Source organism: Oncorhynchus clarkii, chromosome 31 (assembly GCF_045791955.1).
Source record: "Oncorhynchus clarkii lewisi isolate Uvic-CL-2024 chromosome 31, UVic_Ocla_1.0, whole genome shotgun sequence".
Classification (NCBI taxonomy): Eukaryota; Metazoa; Chordata; class Actinopteri; order Salmoniformes; family Salmonidae; genus Oncorhynchus; species Oncorhynchus clarkii.
The window spans coordinates 8,384,382-8,402,500 of NC_092177.1; the positions used below are offsets into that span (position 1 = coordinate 8,384,382).

General features: G+C 47.3%; 1 protein-coding gene across 3 annotated transcripts in view; it reads left to right on the forward strand.

The window, feature by feature from the left end:
* The window catches only part of LOC139390765 (proton-coupled amino acid transporter 1-like), an 84,014-nt gene that overhangs the window by 52,684 nt on the left and 13,211 nt on the right, over window positions 1-18,119 (forward strand). For all 3 annotated transcript variants that reach the window (XM_071138122.1, XM_071138124.1, XM_071138123.1), the window contains one exon: window positions 7,254-7,423. In XM_071138122.1, the coding sequence (XP_070994223.1) occupies window positions 7,254-7,423 (170 nt within the window). The remainder of the gene's footprint in view (window positions 1-7,253; window positions 7,424-18,119) is intronic.

Consider the following 18,119-nt stretch of genomic DNA (forward strand, 5'->3'; position numbering starts at 1 on the left):
TGGTGCTGTATGAATCACAAGAGAAGTGATGATGCTGTATAGAATCACATAGATACTGAAGAGATGGTGCTGTATAGAATCATCACATAGATGCTGAAGAGATGGTGCTGTATAGAATCACATAGATACTGAAGAGATGGTGCTGTATAGAATCACATAGATGTGATGGTGCTGTATAGAATCACATAGATACTGAAGTGATGGTGCTGTATAGAATCACATAGATACTGAAGTGATGGTGCTGTATAGAATCACATAGATACTGAAGTGATGGTGCTGTATAGAATCACATAGATACTGAAGTGATGGTGCTGTATAGAATCATCACATAGATACTGAAGTGATGGTGCTGTATAGAATCACATAGATACTGAAGAGATGGTGCTGTATAGAATCACATAGATACTGAAGTGATGGTGCTGTATAGAATCACATAGATACTGAAGAGATGGTGCTGTATAGAATCATCACATAGATACTGAAGTGATGGTGCTGTATAGAATCACAAAGCAGCTGTATTTTTTAACACTGGTCATAATTATTTTCATCGAAAGGCTTTTGGTCATTTTTGGATTGCCCGAAGTGTGCATCGTCTTGAAGATTTGACCAAAATATTATCCTCTCTCTCTCTCTCTCTCTCTCTCTTTACTGTGGCCCAAAATAGGATCCTCTCTCTCTCTCCCTCTCTCTCTTTACTGTGGCCCTCCTCTCTCTCTCTCCCTCTCTCTCTTTACTGTGGCCCAAAATAGGATCCTCTCTCTCTCTCCCTCTCTCTCTTTACTGTGGCCCAAAATAGGATCCTCTCTCTCTCTCCCTCTCTCTCTTTACTGTGGCCCTAAATATGATCCTCTCTCTCTTTACTGTGGCTATAAGAGACAAAGTATAGTCGCAATTCAACAGCTCAGACACAAGAGGTATGTGGCAGGGTCTGCAGTCAATCACGGACTACAAAAAGAAAACCAGCCCTGTCGCGGACCAGGATGTCTTGCTCCCAGACAGACTAAACAACTTCTTTGCTCGCTTTGAGGACAATACAGTGCCACTGACACGGCCCGCTACCAAAACCTGCGGACTCTCCTTCACTGCAGCCGACATGAGTAAAACATTTAAACGTGTTAACCCTCGCAAGGCTGCAGGCCCAGATGGCATCCCCAGCCGCATCCTCAGAGCAGGCGCAGACCAGCTGGCTGGTGTGTTTACAGACATATTCAATCAATCCTTATCCCAGTCTGCTGTCCCCACATGCTTCAAGAGGGCCACCATTGTTCCTGTTCCCAAGAAAGCTAAGGTAACTGAGCTAAATGACTATCATAGCACTCACTTCCGTCATCATGAAGTGCTTTGAGTGACTAGTCAAGGACCATATCACCTCCACCCTACCTGACACCCTAGACCCACTCCAATGTGCTTACCACCCCAATAGGTCCACAGACAATGCAACCACACTGCACACTGCCCTAACCCATCTAGACAAGGAATACCTATGTGAGAATGCTGTTCATCGACAACAGCTCAGCATTTAACACCATAGTACCCTCCAAACTCGTCATCAAGCTCGAGACCCTGGGTCTCGACCCCGCCCTGTGCGGACTGACGGGCCACCCCCAGGTGGTGAGGGTAGGTAACAACATCTCCACCCCGCTGATCCTCAACACTGGGGCCCCACAAGGGTGCGTTCTGAGCCCTCTCCTGTACTCCCTGTTCACCCATGACTGGGTGGCCATGCACGCCTCCAACTCAATAATCAAGTTTGCGGACGACACTACAGTGGTAGGTTTGATTACCAACAACGAAGAGACTGCCTACAGGGAGGAGGTGAGGGCCCTCGGAGTGTGATGTCAGGAAAATAACCTCGCACTTAACGTCAACAAAACAAAGGAGATGATCGTGGACTTCAGGAAACAGCAGAGGGAGCAGCCCCCTATCCACATCGACGGGACAGTAGTGGAGAGGGTAGTAAGTTTTAAGTTCCCCGGCATACACATCACGGACAAACTGAATTGGTCCACCCACACAGACGGCGTCGTGAAGAAGGCGCAGTAGCGCCTCTTCAACCTCAGGAGGCTGAAGAAATTCGGCGTGTCACCAAAAGCACTCACAAACTTTTACAGATGCACAATCGAGAGCATCCTGTCGGGCTGTATCACCGCCTGGTACGGCAACTGCTCCGCCCACAACAGTAAGGCTCTGCAGAGGGTAGAGAGGTCTGCACAATGCACCACTGGGGGCAACTACCTGCCCTCCAGGACACCTACACCACCCGATGTCACAGGAAGGCCATAAAGATCATTAAGGACAACAACCACCCGAGCCACTGCCTGTTCACCCCACTATCATCCAGAAGACGAAGTCAGTACAGATGCATCAAAGCTTGGACCGAGAGACAGAAGCTGTTTTTCAGTCTCAAGACCATCAGACTGTTAAACAGCCACCACTAACATTGAGTGGCTGTTGCCAACATTCTGACTCAACTCCAACCACTTTAATAATGGAAATTGATGTAAAACATGCATCACTAGCCACTTTAAACAATGCCACTTTATATAATGTTTACATGCCCTACATTACTCATCTCATATGTATATACTGTACCCTATACCATCTACTGCATCTTGCCTATGCCGTTCTGTCCCATCACTCATTCATATATCTTTATGTACATATTATTCATTCCTTTACACTTGTGTATAAGGTAGTAGTTGTGAAATTGTTAGGTTAGATTACTCGTTGGTTGGTTATTACTGCATTGTCGGAACTAGAAGCACAAGCATTTCGCTACACTTGCATTAACATCTGCTAACCATGCTAACCACAAATAAAATTTGATTTGATGTTCTGTAAATACCACTCCTGTATCTGTCTCTATGGAGACACTGACACAATGACTGGGAGGTGTTCTGTACATACCACTCCTGTATCTGTCTCTATGGAGACACTGACACAATGACTGGGAGGTGTTCTGTAAATACCACTCCTGTATCTGTCTCTATGGAGACACTGACACAATGACTGGGAGGTGTTCTGTAAATACCACTCCTGTATCTGTCTCTATGGAGACACTGACACAATGACTGGGAGGTGTTCTGTAAATACCACTCCTGTATCTGTCTCTATGGAGACACTGACACAATGACTGGGAGGTGTTCTGTAAATACCCCTCCTGTATCTGTCTCTATGGAGACACTGACACAATGACTGGGAGGTATTCTGTAAATACCACTCCTGTATCGGTCTCTATGGAGACACTGACACAATGACTGGGAGGTGTTCTGTAAATACCACTCCTGTATCTGTCTCTATGGAGACACTGACACAATGACTGGGAGGTGTTCTGTAAATACCACTCCTGTATCTGTCTCTATGGAGACACTGACACAATGATTGGGAGGTGTTCTGTAAATACCACTCCTGTATCTTTCTCTATGGAGACACTGACACAATGACTGGGAGGTGTTCTGTAAATACCACTCCTGTATCTGTCTCTATGGAGACAATGACTGGGAGGTGTTCTGTAAATACCACTCCTGTATCTGTCTCTATGGAGACACTGACACAATGACTGGGAGGTGTTCTGTAAATACCACTCCTGTATCTGTCTCTATGGAGACACTGACACAATGACTGGGAGGTGTTCTGTAAATACCACTCCTGTATCTGTCTCTATGGAGACACTGACACAATGACTGGGAGGTGTTCTGTAAATACCACTCCTGTATCTGTCTCTATGGAGACACTGACACAATGACTGGGAGGTGTTCTGTAAATACCACTCCTGTATCTTTCTCTATGGAGACACTGACACAATGACTGGGAGGTGTTCTGTAAATACCACTCCTGTATCTGTCTCTATGGAGACAATGACTGGGAGGTGTTCTGTAAATACCACTCCTGTATCTGTCTCTATGGAGACACTGACACGATGACTGGGAAGTGTTCTGTAAATACCACTCCTGTATCTGTCTCTATGGAGACACAGACACAATGACTGGGAGGTGTTCTGTAAATACCACGCCTGTATCTGTCTCTATGGAGACACTGACACAATGACTGGGAGGTGTTCTGTAAATACCACGCCTGTATCTGTCTCTATGGAGACACTGACACAATGACTGGGAGATGCAGCAGTCACGTTCATTCATGGTGGCAGGTTACAAGACACCATGAATCAGACATCATGAGCCAGGGAGAATTCAATTTAAGGCAGTAAAGCCGACTGATTCTTTGCTCAATCGTGCCTTAATCAAAGTAATCAGTCAGGTAGATCTAGAAGGAACAGATCAGTCAGGTAGATCTAGAAGGAACATATCAGTCAGGTAGATCTAGAAGGAACAGATCAGTCAGGTAGATATAGAAGGAACAGATTGAACAGGTCAGTCAGGTAGATATAGAAGGAACAGATTGAACAGGTCAGAGGGAGGCAGCATGAAAGAGAGTTGACCAGTGAAGCTGTGAGGAGGCGTGGCTCACAACCAAGTCCACTGTGCTCTCGGAGCTGCTCTCAGCTGTCAGTAGGCCCGGCATCGCAGGATAGGATAGTGGCCACGCACACACACACCTATAAATAAACACACACACACAAATCTACACACACACACACACACACCCCTAACCACCTGGCTCAAATGACAGGAAGCTGTGCCAATAGGTCACTCTGTTTCATCCACCTGGACATCTAAACCTGGATACCTTCTGTTCTGACTATCTATAGACTGATAGGAGACGCTCTTTAACTTTGTCACGATGGAAAACAACAACAGGCAGTTCCGTACATACATCTGAATGTTTGTCTGAGCTGGAGTATCAGTACCCTGTTTGTCTGAGCTGGAGTATCAGTACCCTGTTTGTCTGAGCTGGAGTATCAGTACCCTGTTTGTCTGAGCTGGATTATCAGTACCCTGTTTGTCTGAGCTGGAGTATCACTACCCTGTTTGTCTGAGCTGGAGTATCAGTACCCTGTTTGTCTGAGCTGGAGTATCAGTACCCTGTTTGTCTGAGCTGGAGTATCAGTACCCTGTTTGTCTGAGCTGGAGTATCAGTACCCTGTTTGTCTGAGCTGGAGTATCAGTACCCTGTTCCTCAATGAGCTGACTAATCAGTGGCATTGATTGGATGTTAACTGGATCTAGCCAGGTCACCAGGTCAGCAGGTCATGAACCTGTAGGAAAGGGTCAGACAATGATGAGCCATTTGTTACAGGGGCTCATTCATATCAGACTACTCTCTTACAGGGGCTCATTCATATCAGACTACTCTCTTACAGGGGTCCATTCATATCAGACTACTCTCATACAGGGGCTCATTCATATCAGACTACTCTCATACAGGGGCTCATTCATATCAGACTACTCTCATACAGGGGCTCATTCATATCAGACTACTCTCATACAGGGGCTCATTCATATCAGACTACTCTCATACAGGGGCTCATTCATATCAGACTACTCTCATACATGGGCTCATTCATATCAGACTACTCTCATACATGGGCTCATTCATATCAGACTACTCTCATACATACAGGGGCTCATTCATATCAGACTACTCTCATACATGGGCTCATTCATATCAGACTACTCTCATACAGGGGCTCATTCATATCAGACTACTCTCATACAGGGGCTCATTCATATCAGACTACTCTCATACACTGTCTTACAGGGGGCTCATTCATATCAGACTACTCTCATACATGGGCTCATTCATATCAGACTACTCTCATACATGGGCTCATTCATATCAGACTACTCTCATACATGGGCTCATTCATATCAGACTACTCTCATACATGGGCTCATTCATATCAGACTACTCTCATACATGGGCTCATTCATATCAGACTACTCTCTTACAGGGGCTCATTCATATCAGACTACTCTCTTACATGGGCTCATTCATATCAGACTACTCTCTTACAGGGGCTCATTCATATCAGACTACTCTCATACATGGGCTCATTCATATCAGACTACTCTCATACATGGGCTCATTCATATCAGACTACTCTCTTACAGGGGCTCATTCATATCAGACTACTACTGTCTTACAGGGGCTCATTCATATCAGACTACTCTCTTACAGGGGCTCATTCATATCAGACTACTCTCTTACAGGGGCTCATTCATATCAGACTACTCTCATACAGGGGCTCATTCATATCAGACTACTCTCATACATGGGCTCATTCATATCAGACTACTCTCTTACAGGGGCTCATTCATATCAGACTACTCTCATACATGGGCTCATTCATATCAGACTACTCTCATACATGGGCTCATTCATATCAGACTACTCTCTTACAGGGGCTCATTCATATCAGACTACTGTCTTACAGGGGCTCATTCATATCAGACTACTCTCATACAGGGGCTCATTCATATCAGACTACATATCAGACTACATTACTGTCATACATGGGCTCATTCATATCAGACTACTCTCATACAGGGGCTCATTCATATCAGACTACTCTCATACATGGGCTCATTCATATCAGACTACTCTCATACATGGGCTCATTCATATCAGACTACTCTCATACAGGGGCTCATTCATATCAGACTACTCTCATACAGGGGCTCATTCATATCAGACTACTCTCATACAGGGGCTCATTCATATCAGACTACTCTCATACAGGGGCTCATTCATATCAGACTACTCTCATACAGGGGCTCATTCATATCAGACTACTCTCATACATGGGCTCATTCATATCAGACTACTCTCATACATGGGCTCATTCATATCAGACTACTCTCATACAGGGGCTCATTCATATCAGACTACTCTCATACATGGGCTCATTCATATCAGACTACTCTCATACAGGGGCTCATTCATATCAGACTACTCTCATACAGGGGCTCACTCCCAACTTGAATTGCAGCCATCAAAAGGCATAAGATTGTAACTACCGTCTCGGTTTCTGTTTCTACATGATGTATTATTGTCAAAATGCTGTGCTGTTTGACTTTTACTTACTACTACTGATTACGTAATAATTAGCCCTACTCATTAATTAATATGATGTCTCCTCAGGAGCTTGAAATGCAGTCATCAATAAAACCATGGTGGTTGTGTGTGTCAGCCTTTGCTGTGACTTTAACCTCTCTCTCTCTGTCTCTCTCTGTCTCTCTCTGTCTCTCTCTCTCTGTCCCTGTCTCTCTCTCTCTCTCTCTCTGTCTCTGTCTCTGTCTCTCTCTCTGTGTCTGTGTCTCTCTCTCTCTCTCTCGCTCTCTCTCTCTCTCCAGGATGTATCAGATTGTAAAGCTTCTCTACTGTTTCGGTATCTACATCACCTTTGCCCTTCAGTTCTACGTGCCAGCTGCGATCCTGATTCCTCCTGTGTTGTCCCGCTTCTCAGAGAGATGGGAACTGACGGTTGATCTCCTGATCCGCACTGCGCTCGTAGTCTTCACCTGTGAGTATGACGTCTATCTTTCTGTCTGACGCCCCCAGGGCAGTCTACCATCCCCAATGCCTCAGTGTGTAGTATTGCATCTGGCTAGACTCTGAAAACATCACTTCACCTGTGAGTCTGACTGACGTCTCCTAGGCCGGGGGTAGGCAACTGGGCTCAGCCGCAGGCCACCTGTGAGTCTGACTAACGTCTCCTAGGCCGGGGGTAGGCAACTGGGCTCAGCCGCAGGCCACCTGTGAGTCTGACTAACGTCTCCTAGGCCGGGGGTAGGCAACTGGGCTCAGCCGCAGGCCACCTGTGAGTCTGACTGACGTCTCCTAGGCCGGGGGTAGGCAACTGGGCTCAGCCGCAGGCCACCTGTGAGTCTGACTAACGTCTCCTAGGCCGGGGGTAGGCAACTGGGCTCAGCCGCAGGCCACCTGTGAGTCTGACTGACGTCTCCTAGGCCGGGGGTAGGCAACTGGGCTCAGCCGCAGGCCACCTGTGAGTCTGACTGACGCCACCTGTGAGTCTGACTGACGTCTCCTAGGCCGGGGGTAGGCAACTGGGCTCAGCCGCAGGCCACCTGTGAGTCTGACTAACGTCTCCTAGGCCGGGGGTAGGCAACTGGGCTCAGCCGCAGGCCACCTGTGAGTCTGACTGACGTCTCCTAGGCCGGGGGTAGGCAACTCAGCCGCAGGCCACCTGTGAGTCTGACTGACGTCTCCTAGGCCGGGGGTAGGCAACTGGGCTCAGCCGCAGGCCACCTGTGAGTCTGACTGACGTCTCCTAGGCCGGGGGTAGGCAACTGGGCTCAGCCGCAGGCCACCTGTGAGTCTGACTGACGTCTCCTAGGCCGGGGGTAGGCAACTGGGCTCAGCCGCAGGCCACCTGTGAGTCTGACTGACGTCTCCTAGGCCGGGGGTAGGCAACTGGGCTCAGCCGCAGGCCACCTGTGAGTCTGACTGACGTCTCCTAGGCCGGGGGTAGGCAACTGGGCTCAGCCGCAGGCCACCTGTGAGTCTGACTGACGTCTCCTAGGCCGGGGGTAGGCAACTGGGCTCAGCCGCAGGCCACCTGTGAGTCTGACTAACGTCTCCTAGGCCGGGGGTAGGCAACTGGGCTCAGCCGCAGGCCACCTGTGAGTCTGACTGACGTCTCCTAGGCCGGGGGTAGGCAACTGGGCTCAGCCGCAGGCCACCTGTGAGTCTGACTGACGTCTCCTAGGCCGGGGGTAGGCAACTGGGCTCAGCCGCAGGCCACCTGTGAGTCTGACTAACGTCTCCTAGGCCGGGGGTAGGCAACTGGGCTCAGCCGCAGGCCACCTGTGAGTCTGACTAACGTCTCCTAGGCCGGGGGTAGGCAACTGGGCTCAGCCGCAGGCCACCTGTGAGTCTGACTGACGTCTCCTAGGCCGGGGGTAGGCAACTGGGCTCAGCCGCAGGCCACCTGTGAGTCTGACTGACGTCTCCTAGGCCGGGGGTAGGCAACTGGGCTCAGCCGCAGGCCACCTGTGAGTCTGACTGACGTCTCCTAGGCCGGGGGTAGGCAACTGGGCTCAGCCGCAGGCCACCTGTGAGTCTGACTAACGTCTCCTAGGCCGGGGGTAGGCAACTGGGCTCAGCCGCAGGCCACCTGTGAGTCTGACTGACGTCTCCTAGGCCGGGGGTAGGCAACTGGGCTCAGCCGCAGGCCACCTGTGAGTCTGACTGACGTCTCCTAGGCCGGTGGTAGGCAACTAGGCTCAGCCGCAGGCCACCTGTGAGTCTGACTGACGTCTCCTAGGCCGGGGGTAGGCAACTGGGCTCAGCCGCAGGCCACCTGTGAGTCTGACTGACGTCTCCTAGGCCGGGGGTAGGCAACTGGGCTCAGCCGCAGGCCACCTGTGAGTCTGACTAACGTCTCCTAGGCCGGGGGTAGGCAACTGGGCTCAGCCGCAGGCCACCTGTGAGTCTGACTGACGTCTCCTAGGCCGGGGGTAGGCAACTGGGCTCAGCCGCAGGCCACCTGTGAGTCTGACTGACGTCTCCTAGGCCGGGGGTAGGCAACTAGGCTCAGCCGCAGGCCACCTGTGAGTCTGACTGACGTCTCCTAGGCCGGGGGTAGGCAACTGGGCTCAGCCGCAGGCCACCTGTGAGTCTGACTGACGGCTCCGACTGACGTCTCCTAGGCCGGGGGTAGGCAACTGGGCTCAGCCGCAGGCCACCTGTGAGTCTGACTGACGTCTCCTAGGCCGGGGGTAGGCAACTGGGCTCAGCCGCAGGCCACCTGTGAGTCTGACTGACGTCTCCTAGGCCGGGGGTAGGCAACTGGGCTCAGCCGCAGGCCACCTGTGAGTCTGACTGACGTAGGCCGGGGGTAGGCAACTGGGCTCAGCCGCAGGCCACCTGTGAGTCTGACTGACGTCTCCTAGGCCGGGGGTAGGCAACTGGGCTCAGCCGCAGGCCACCTAGGCCGGGGGTAGGCAACTGGGCTCAGCCGCAGGCCACCTGTGAGTCTGACTGACGTCTCCTAGGCCGGGGGTAGGCAACTGGGCTCAGCCGCAGGCCACCTGTGAGTCTGACTGACGTCTCCTAGGCCGGGGGTAGGCAACTGGGCTCAGCCGCAGGCCACCTGTGAGTCTGACTGACGTCTCCTAGGCCGGGGGTAGGCAACTGGGCTAGGCCAGCCGCAGGCCACCTGTGAGTCTGACTGACGTCTCCTAGGCCGGGGGTAGGCAACTGGGCTCAGCCGCAGGCCACCTGTGAGTCTGACTGACGTCTCCTAGGCCGGGGGTAGGCAACTGGGCTCAGCCGCAGGCCAAATTTTGTTATATTATTTTGTACACTGCAAATTGACCACAAGTCTCAATTTGGTGTTTGTCCCATTTTGTGAATTATTGGTTGGTGAGCAGACCCCAGACCTCACAACCATACAGGGCAATGGGTTCTATAACTGATTCAAACTTTTTTTAGCCAGATGCTAATTGGTTGAATTTTATGTTCATCAAATTAGATTTGTCACTGTTAGCGCCGTGTGTATAGGTGGCAGGGAAGTCAGGGGGAGGAGAGTCAAAATGGAGTGTAAATGGAGTCTTTTAATGAATGTCCACAGAACATGCTCCATAACACTAAACAGTACAGACATGAAAAAACATGGGTACGAGGACCCATCGCGCACCAACACAACAAAATAACAACACTGACAATAAAACAATCTCTGACAAAGACATGAGGGGAAACAGAGGGTTAAATACACAACAGGTAATGAATGGGATTGAAAACAGGTGTGTGTGGGAAGACAAGACAAAACCAATGGAAAATGAAAAATGGATCAATGATGGCTAGAAGACCGGTGACGCCGAGCACCGCCCGAACAAGGAGAGGCAACGACTTCGGTAGAAGAAGTGACAGTCACATACACATGGTTAGCAGATGTTAATGGTTACATACACATGGTTAGCAGATGTTATTGGTCACATAAACATTGTTAGCAGGTGTTAATGGTCACATACACATGATTAGCAGATGTTATTGGTCACATACACATGGTTAGCAGGTGTTAATGGTCACATACACATGGTTAGCAGATGTTAATGGTCACATACACCTGGTTAGCAGATGTTAATGGTCACATACACCTGGTTAGCAGATGTTAATGCGAGTGTAGTGAAATGCTTGTGCTTCTTGTTCCGACCGTGCAGTAATATCTAAAAAGTAATCTAACAATTTCACAACAACTACCTAATACACACAAGTGTAAAGGAATGAATAAGACTATGTACATAAAGATATATGAATGAGCGATGGCCGAACGGCATAGGCAAGATGCAGTAGATGATATAGAGTACAGTATATACACATTGGGCGGCAGGGTAGCCTAGTGCTTAGAGTGTTGGACTAGTAACCGGAAGGTTGCAAGTTCAAACCCCCGAGCTGACAAGGTACAAATCTGTCGTTCTGCCCCTGAACAGGCAGTTAACCCACTGTTCCTATGCCGTCATTGAAAATAAGAATTTGTTCTTAACTGACTTGCCTTGTAAAATTAAAAAATATATATACATATGAGATAAGTAATGTATGGTATGTAAACATTATATAAAGTGGCATTGTTTAAAGTGGCTAGTGATACATTTATTACATACATTTTTCCATTATTAAAATGACTGGAGTTGAGTCAGTGTGTTGGCAGCAGCCACTCAATGGTAGTGGTGGCTGTTTAACAGTCTGATGGCCTTGAGATAGAAGCTGTTTTTCAGTCTCGGGTGGTTGTTGTCCTTGATGATCTTTATGGCTTTCCTGTGATATCGGGTGGTGTAGGTGTCCTGGAGGGCAGGTAGTTTGCCCCCTGTGATGCGTTGTGCAGACCTCACTACCCTCCGGTTGTGGGCGGAGCAGTTGCCGTACCAGGTGGTGATACGGCCCGACAGGATGCTCTCAATTGTGCATCTGTAAAAGTTTGAGTGTTTTTGGTGACACGCCAAATTTCTTCAGCCTCATGAGGTTGACGAGGCGCTGCTGCGTCTTCTTCACCACGCTGTCTGTGTGGGTGGACCATTTCAGTTTGTCTGTGATTTGTACGCCGAGGAACTTTCCACCTTCTCCACTACTGTCCCGTCGATGTGGATAGGGGGCTGCTCCCTCTGCTCTGTTTCCTGAAGTCCACGATCATCTCCTTTGTTTTGTTAACGTTGAGTGCGAGGTTGTTTTCCTGACACCACACTGCGAGGGCCCTCACCTCCTCCCTGTAGGCCGTCTCGTCGTTGTTGGTAATCAAGCCTACCACTGTAGTGTCGTCTGCTAACTTGATGATTGAGTTGGAGAAGTGCATGGCCACCCAATCATGGTGAACAGGGAGTACAGGAGAGGGCTCAGAACGCACCCTTGTGGGGACCCAGTGTTTAGGATCAGCGGGGTGGAGATGTTGATTCCTACCCTCACCACCTGGGGGCGGCAGGAAGTCCAGGACCCAGTTGCACAGGGCCGGGACGAGACCCAGGGTCTCGAGCTTGATAACGAGTTTGGAGGGTACTATGGTGTTAAATGCTGAGCTGTAGTCGATGAATAGCATTCTTACATAGGTATTCCTCTTGTCCAGATGGTTTAGGGGATAGTGTGTAGTGTGATTGCGTCGTCTGTGGACCTATTGGGGCGGTAAGCAAATTGGAATGGGTCTAGGGTGTCAGGTAGGGTTGAGGTGATATGTTCCTTGACAAGTCACTCAAAGCACTTCATGATGACGGAAGTGAGTGCTATGATAGTCATTTAGCTCAGTTACCTTAGCTTTCTTGGGAACAGGAACAATGGTGGCCCTCTTGAAGCATGTGGGAACAGCAGACTGGGATAAGGATCCTTTTGATGGCATAGAATGCCTTTCTTGCCTTGTCTCTCAGATCGTCCACAGCTTTGTGGAAGTTACCTGTGGTGTTGATATTTTGGCCGATGTATGTATAGTTTTTTGTGTGCTCAAGGGCAACGGTGTCTAGATGGAATTTGTATTTGTGGTCCTGGGAACTGGACCTTTTTTGGAACACCATTATTTTTTTGTCTTATTGAGATTTACCGTCAGTGCCCGGTTCTGACAGAATCTGTACAGAAGATCTAGGTGCTGCTGTAGGCCCTCCTTGGTTGGTGACAGAAGCACCAGATCATCAGCAAACAGTAGACATTTCATTTCAGATTCTAGTATTGTGAAGCCGGGTGCTGCAGACTGTTCTAGTGCCCGCGCCAATTTTGTTGACATATATGGTGAAGAGGGTGGGGCTTAAGCTGCATTCCTGCCCACACCCGCCTGCCCGACTACCATCACCATCCTGGACGGTTCCGACCTAGAATATGACCTAGAATATGTGGATAACTACAAATACCTAGGTGTCTGGCTAGACTGTAACCTCTTTTTCCAGACTCCAGATATTAAACATCTCCAATCCAAAATCATATCTAGAACCGGCTTTCTCTTTCGCAACAATGCCTCCTTCACTCACGCCGCCAAACTTACCCTAGTAAAACTGACTATCCAACCGATCCTCGACTTCGGCGATGTCATCTACAAAATAGCTTCCATCTCTCTACTCAGCAAACTGCGACCTGTATGCTCTAGTCGGCTGGCCCTCGCTACATATTCGTCGCCAGACCCACTGGCTCCAGGTCATCTATAAGTCTATGCTAGGTAAAGCTCTGCCTTATCTCAGTTCACTGGTCACGATAACAACACCCACCCGTAGCACACGTTCCAGCAGGTATATCTCACTGATCATCCCCAAAGCCAACACCTCATTTGGCCGCCTTTCCTTCCAGTTCTCTGCTGCCAGTGACTGGAACGAATTGCAAATATCGCTGAAGTTGGAGACTTTTATTTCCCTCACTAACTTTAAACATTAACTATTTGAGCAGCTAGCTGATCGCTGCAGCTGTACATAGTCCATTTGTAAATAGCCCACCCAATTTACCTACCTCATCCCCATACTGTTTTTATTTGATTTACTTTGCTGCTCTTTTGCACACAGTATCCCTACTTGCACATCATTAGCTGCTCATTTATCACTCCAATGTTAATCTACTAAATTGTAATTATTCGTTATTCCTATTTATTGCCTTACCTCCTCATGCCTTTTGCACACACTGTATAGACATGATTTTTTTCTAATATGTTATTGACTTGTTTATTGTTTAGACATTATTTTTTCTACTGTGTCATTGACTTGTTTATTGTTTACTCCATGTGTAACTCTGTGTTGTTTGTGTCGAACTGCTTTGCTTTATCTTGGCCAGGTTGCAGTTGTAAATTAGAACTCAACTAGCCTACCTGGTTAAATAAAGGTCAAATAAAAAATAAAATAAAAAACCCCACGGCCCTGTGGGAAGAAATGTGCATATTTTAACCACACACTTGTTGTTTGTGTACATGTTGTATGTTTTTCCCCCAACACCACTTCCCATCAATTTGTATAGCAGACCCTCATGCCAAATTGAGTTGAAGGCTTTTTTGAAATCAACAAAGCATGAGAAGACTTTGCCTTTGTTTTGATTTGTTTATTTGTCAATTAGGGTGTGCAGTGTGAATACGTGGTCTGTTGTACGGTAATTTGGTAAAAAGCCAATTTGACATTCGCTCAGTACATTGTTTTCACTGAGGAAATGTACGGGTCTGCTAATGATAATGCAGAGGTTGCTGTTGATGCATATCCCACGGTAGTTATTGGGGTCAAATGTGTCTCTTTCTCTCTGTCTCTTTCGCTCTCTCTGTGTGTGTGTGTGTGTCTCAATTTTAAATTAAATTTGCTTTATTGGCATGACGTAACAATGTACAGTGCCTTGCGAAAGTATTCGGCCCCCTTGAACTTTGCAACCTTTTGCCACATTTCAGGCTTCAAACATAAAGATATAAAACTGTATTTTTTTGTAAAGAATCAACAACAAGTGGGACACAATCATGAAGTGGAACGACATTTATTGGATATTTCAAACTTTTTTAACAAATCAAAAACTGAAAAATTGTGCGTGCAAAATTATTCAGCCCCTTTACTTTCATTGCAGCAAACTCTCTCCAGAAGTTCAGTGAGGATCTCTGAATGATCCAATGTTGACCTAAATGACTAATGATGATAAATACAATCCAACTGTGTGTAATCAAGTCTCCGTATAAATGCACCTGTACTGTGATAGTCTCAGAGGTCCGTTAAAAGCGCAGAGAGCATCATGAAGAACAAGGAACACACCAGGCAGGTCCGAGATACTGTTGTGAAGAAGTTTAAAGCCGGATTTGGATACAAAAAGATTTCCAAAGCTTTAAACATCCCAAGGAGCACTGTGCAAGCGATAATATTGAAATGGAAGGAGTATCAGACCACTGCAAATCTACCAAGACCTGGCCGTCCCTCTAAACTTTCAGCTCATACAAGGAGAAGACTGATCAGAGATGCAGCCAAGAGGCCCATGATCACTCTGGATGAACTGCAGAGATCTACAACTGAGGTGGGAGACTCTGTCCATAGGACAACAATCAGTCGTATATTGCACACATCTGGCCTTTATGGAAGAGTGCCAAGAAAAAAGCAATTTCTTAAAGATATCCATAAAAAGTGTTGTTTAAAGTTTGCCACAAGCCACCTGGGAGACACACCAAACATGTGGAAGAAGGTGCTCTGGTCAGATGAAACCAAAATTGAACTTTTTGGCAACAATGCAAAACGTTATGTTTGGCGTAAAAGCAACACAGCTCATCACCCTGAACACAACATCCCCACTGTCAAACATGGTGGTGGCAGCATCATGGTTTGGGCGTGCTTTTCTTCAGCAGGGACAGGGAAGATGGTTAAAATTGATGGGAAGATGGATGGAGCCAAATACAGGACCATTCTGGAAGAAAACATGACGGAGATTTGTCTTCCAACAAGACAATGATCCAAAACATAAAGCAAAATCTACAATGGAATGGTTCAAAAATAAACATATCCAGGTGTTAGAATGGCCAAGTCAAAGTCCAGACCTGAATCCAATCGAGAATCTGTGGAAAGAACTGAAAACTGCTGTTCACAAATGCTCTCCATCCAACCTCACTGAGCTTGAGCTGTTTTGCAAGGAGGAATGGGAAAAAATTTCAGTCTCTCGATGTGCAAAACTGATAGAGACATACCCCAAGCGACTTACAGCTGTAATCGCAGCAAAAGGTGGCGCTACAAAGTATTAACTTAAGGGGGCTGAATAATTTTGCACGCCCAATTTTTCAGTTTTTTATTTGTTAAAAAAGTTTGAAATATTCAATAAATGTCGTTCCACTTCATGATTGTGTCCCACTTGTTGTTGATTCTTCACAAAAAAATACCGTTTTATATATTTATGTTTGAAGCCTGAAATGTGGCAAAAGTTCGCAAAGTTCAAGGGGGCCGAATACTTTCGCAAGGCACTGTACATATTGGCAAAGCTTATTTGGATTTTTACAATATTAAGATAATCAACATTGTCAATGGGACAACAGTAACAACATTAACCAAGGGTCAAAATAACCACACATTCAACAATAAGCATACAGTAGAGTATATGTGCAGGTTGATTGGTCTGTCAGACACTGTCCCTCATATTATGACAGGCAGCAATGTAGTGTGCTGCCAACCCACAGCTCTCTGCGTCCTCCCCCAACAGGAGGGGTAGCCTATTCTCATCAGAGAGGTCTCTCTCTCTCTCTCTCTCTCTCTCTGTGTGTCTCTCTCTCTCTCTGTGGCTCTCTCTCTCTCTCTCTTTCTCTCTCTCTCTCTCTCTCTCTCTGCCTTACATTTCTCTCTCTCTGCCTTACATTTCTCTCTCTCTCTCTGCCTTACATTTCTCTGCCTTACATTTCTCTGTGAAACACTGACAATTTCTGTTTCGCTCTCTCTGTTGCTCTCTCTTTTCTCTCGGTGGCATCTCTTGTAAAATAGCCTTCAGATTCCTCTTGTTAAAAGCCATGCAATTGGTAGAATGGCAGAAGGTTATGTGAGGTAAAGTGGTGAAGGTAGAATGGCAGAAGGTTATGTGAGGTAAAGTGGTGGTGAAGGTAGAATGGCAGAAGGTTATGTGAGGTATAGTGGTGGTGAAGGTAGAATGGCAGAAGGTTATGTGAGGTATAGTGGTGGTGAAGGTAGAATGGCAGAAGGTTATGTGAGGTATAGTGGTGAAGGTAGAATGGCAGAAGGTTATGTGAGGTATAGTGGTGAAGGGAGAATGGCAGAAGGTTATGTGAGGTATAGTGGTGAAGGTAGAATGGCAGAAGGTTATTTGAGGTATAGTGGTGAAGGGAGAATGGCAGAAGGTTATGTGAGGTATAGTGGTGATGGTAGAATGGCAGAAGGTTATGTGAGGTATAGTGGTGAAGGGAGAATGGCAGAAGGTTATGTGAGGTATAGTGGTGAAGGGAGAATGGCAGAAGGTTATGTGAGGTATAGTGGTGAAGGGAGAATGGCAGAAGGTTATGTGAGGTATAGTGGTGAAGGGAGAATGGCAGAAGGTTATGTGGGGTATAGTGGTGGTGAAGGTAGAATGGCAGAAGGTTATGTGAGGTATGGTGAAGGTTATGGTGAATGTGGTGTAGTCCTAGACAATATGTAATTTCTTCCTTTCTTTTTGGCATGGACATGAACCTCCCAGTTCATTTGTTCTTAATGAGAGAGGACTTTTTCAAACAGCATTGTAACCATTGCAGCATGGCTCCTAGGAGCTGAGAGGCCACTTGTTGAATTTCCCAACCAATATCTGGGGGGGAAATGGTGTAATTTAAAAAATCTGGGAAATTGCGTAATTTAAAATGTCTTCGCTGCTATATATGTTGCTTCTCGTGATGTTTTGTTGTCTCTACCTTTCTGCCCTTTGTGCTGTTGTCTGTGCCTAACATGTTTGTACCATGTTGTGCTGCTACCACGTTGTGCTGCTACCATGTTGTGTTGCTACCGTGTTGTAGTCATGTTGTGTTGCTACCATGTTGTAGTCATGTTGTGTTGCTACCGTGTTGTAGTCATGTTGTGTTGCTACCGTGTTGTAGTCATGTTGATGTTGCTACCGTGTTGTAGTCATGTTGTGTTGCTACCATGTTGTGCTGCTACCATGTTGTGTTGCTACTGTGTTGTAGTCATGTTGTGTTGCTACCGTGTTGTAGTCATGTTGTGTTGCTACCGTGTTGTAGTCATGTTGATGTTGCTACCGTGTTGTAGTCATGTTGTGCTGCTACCATGTTGTGTTGCGTGTTGTAGTCATGTTGTGTTGCTACC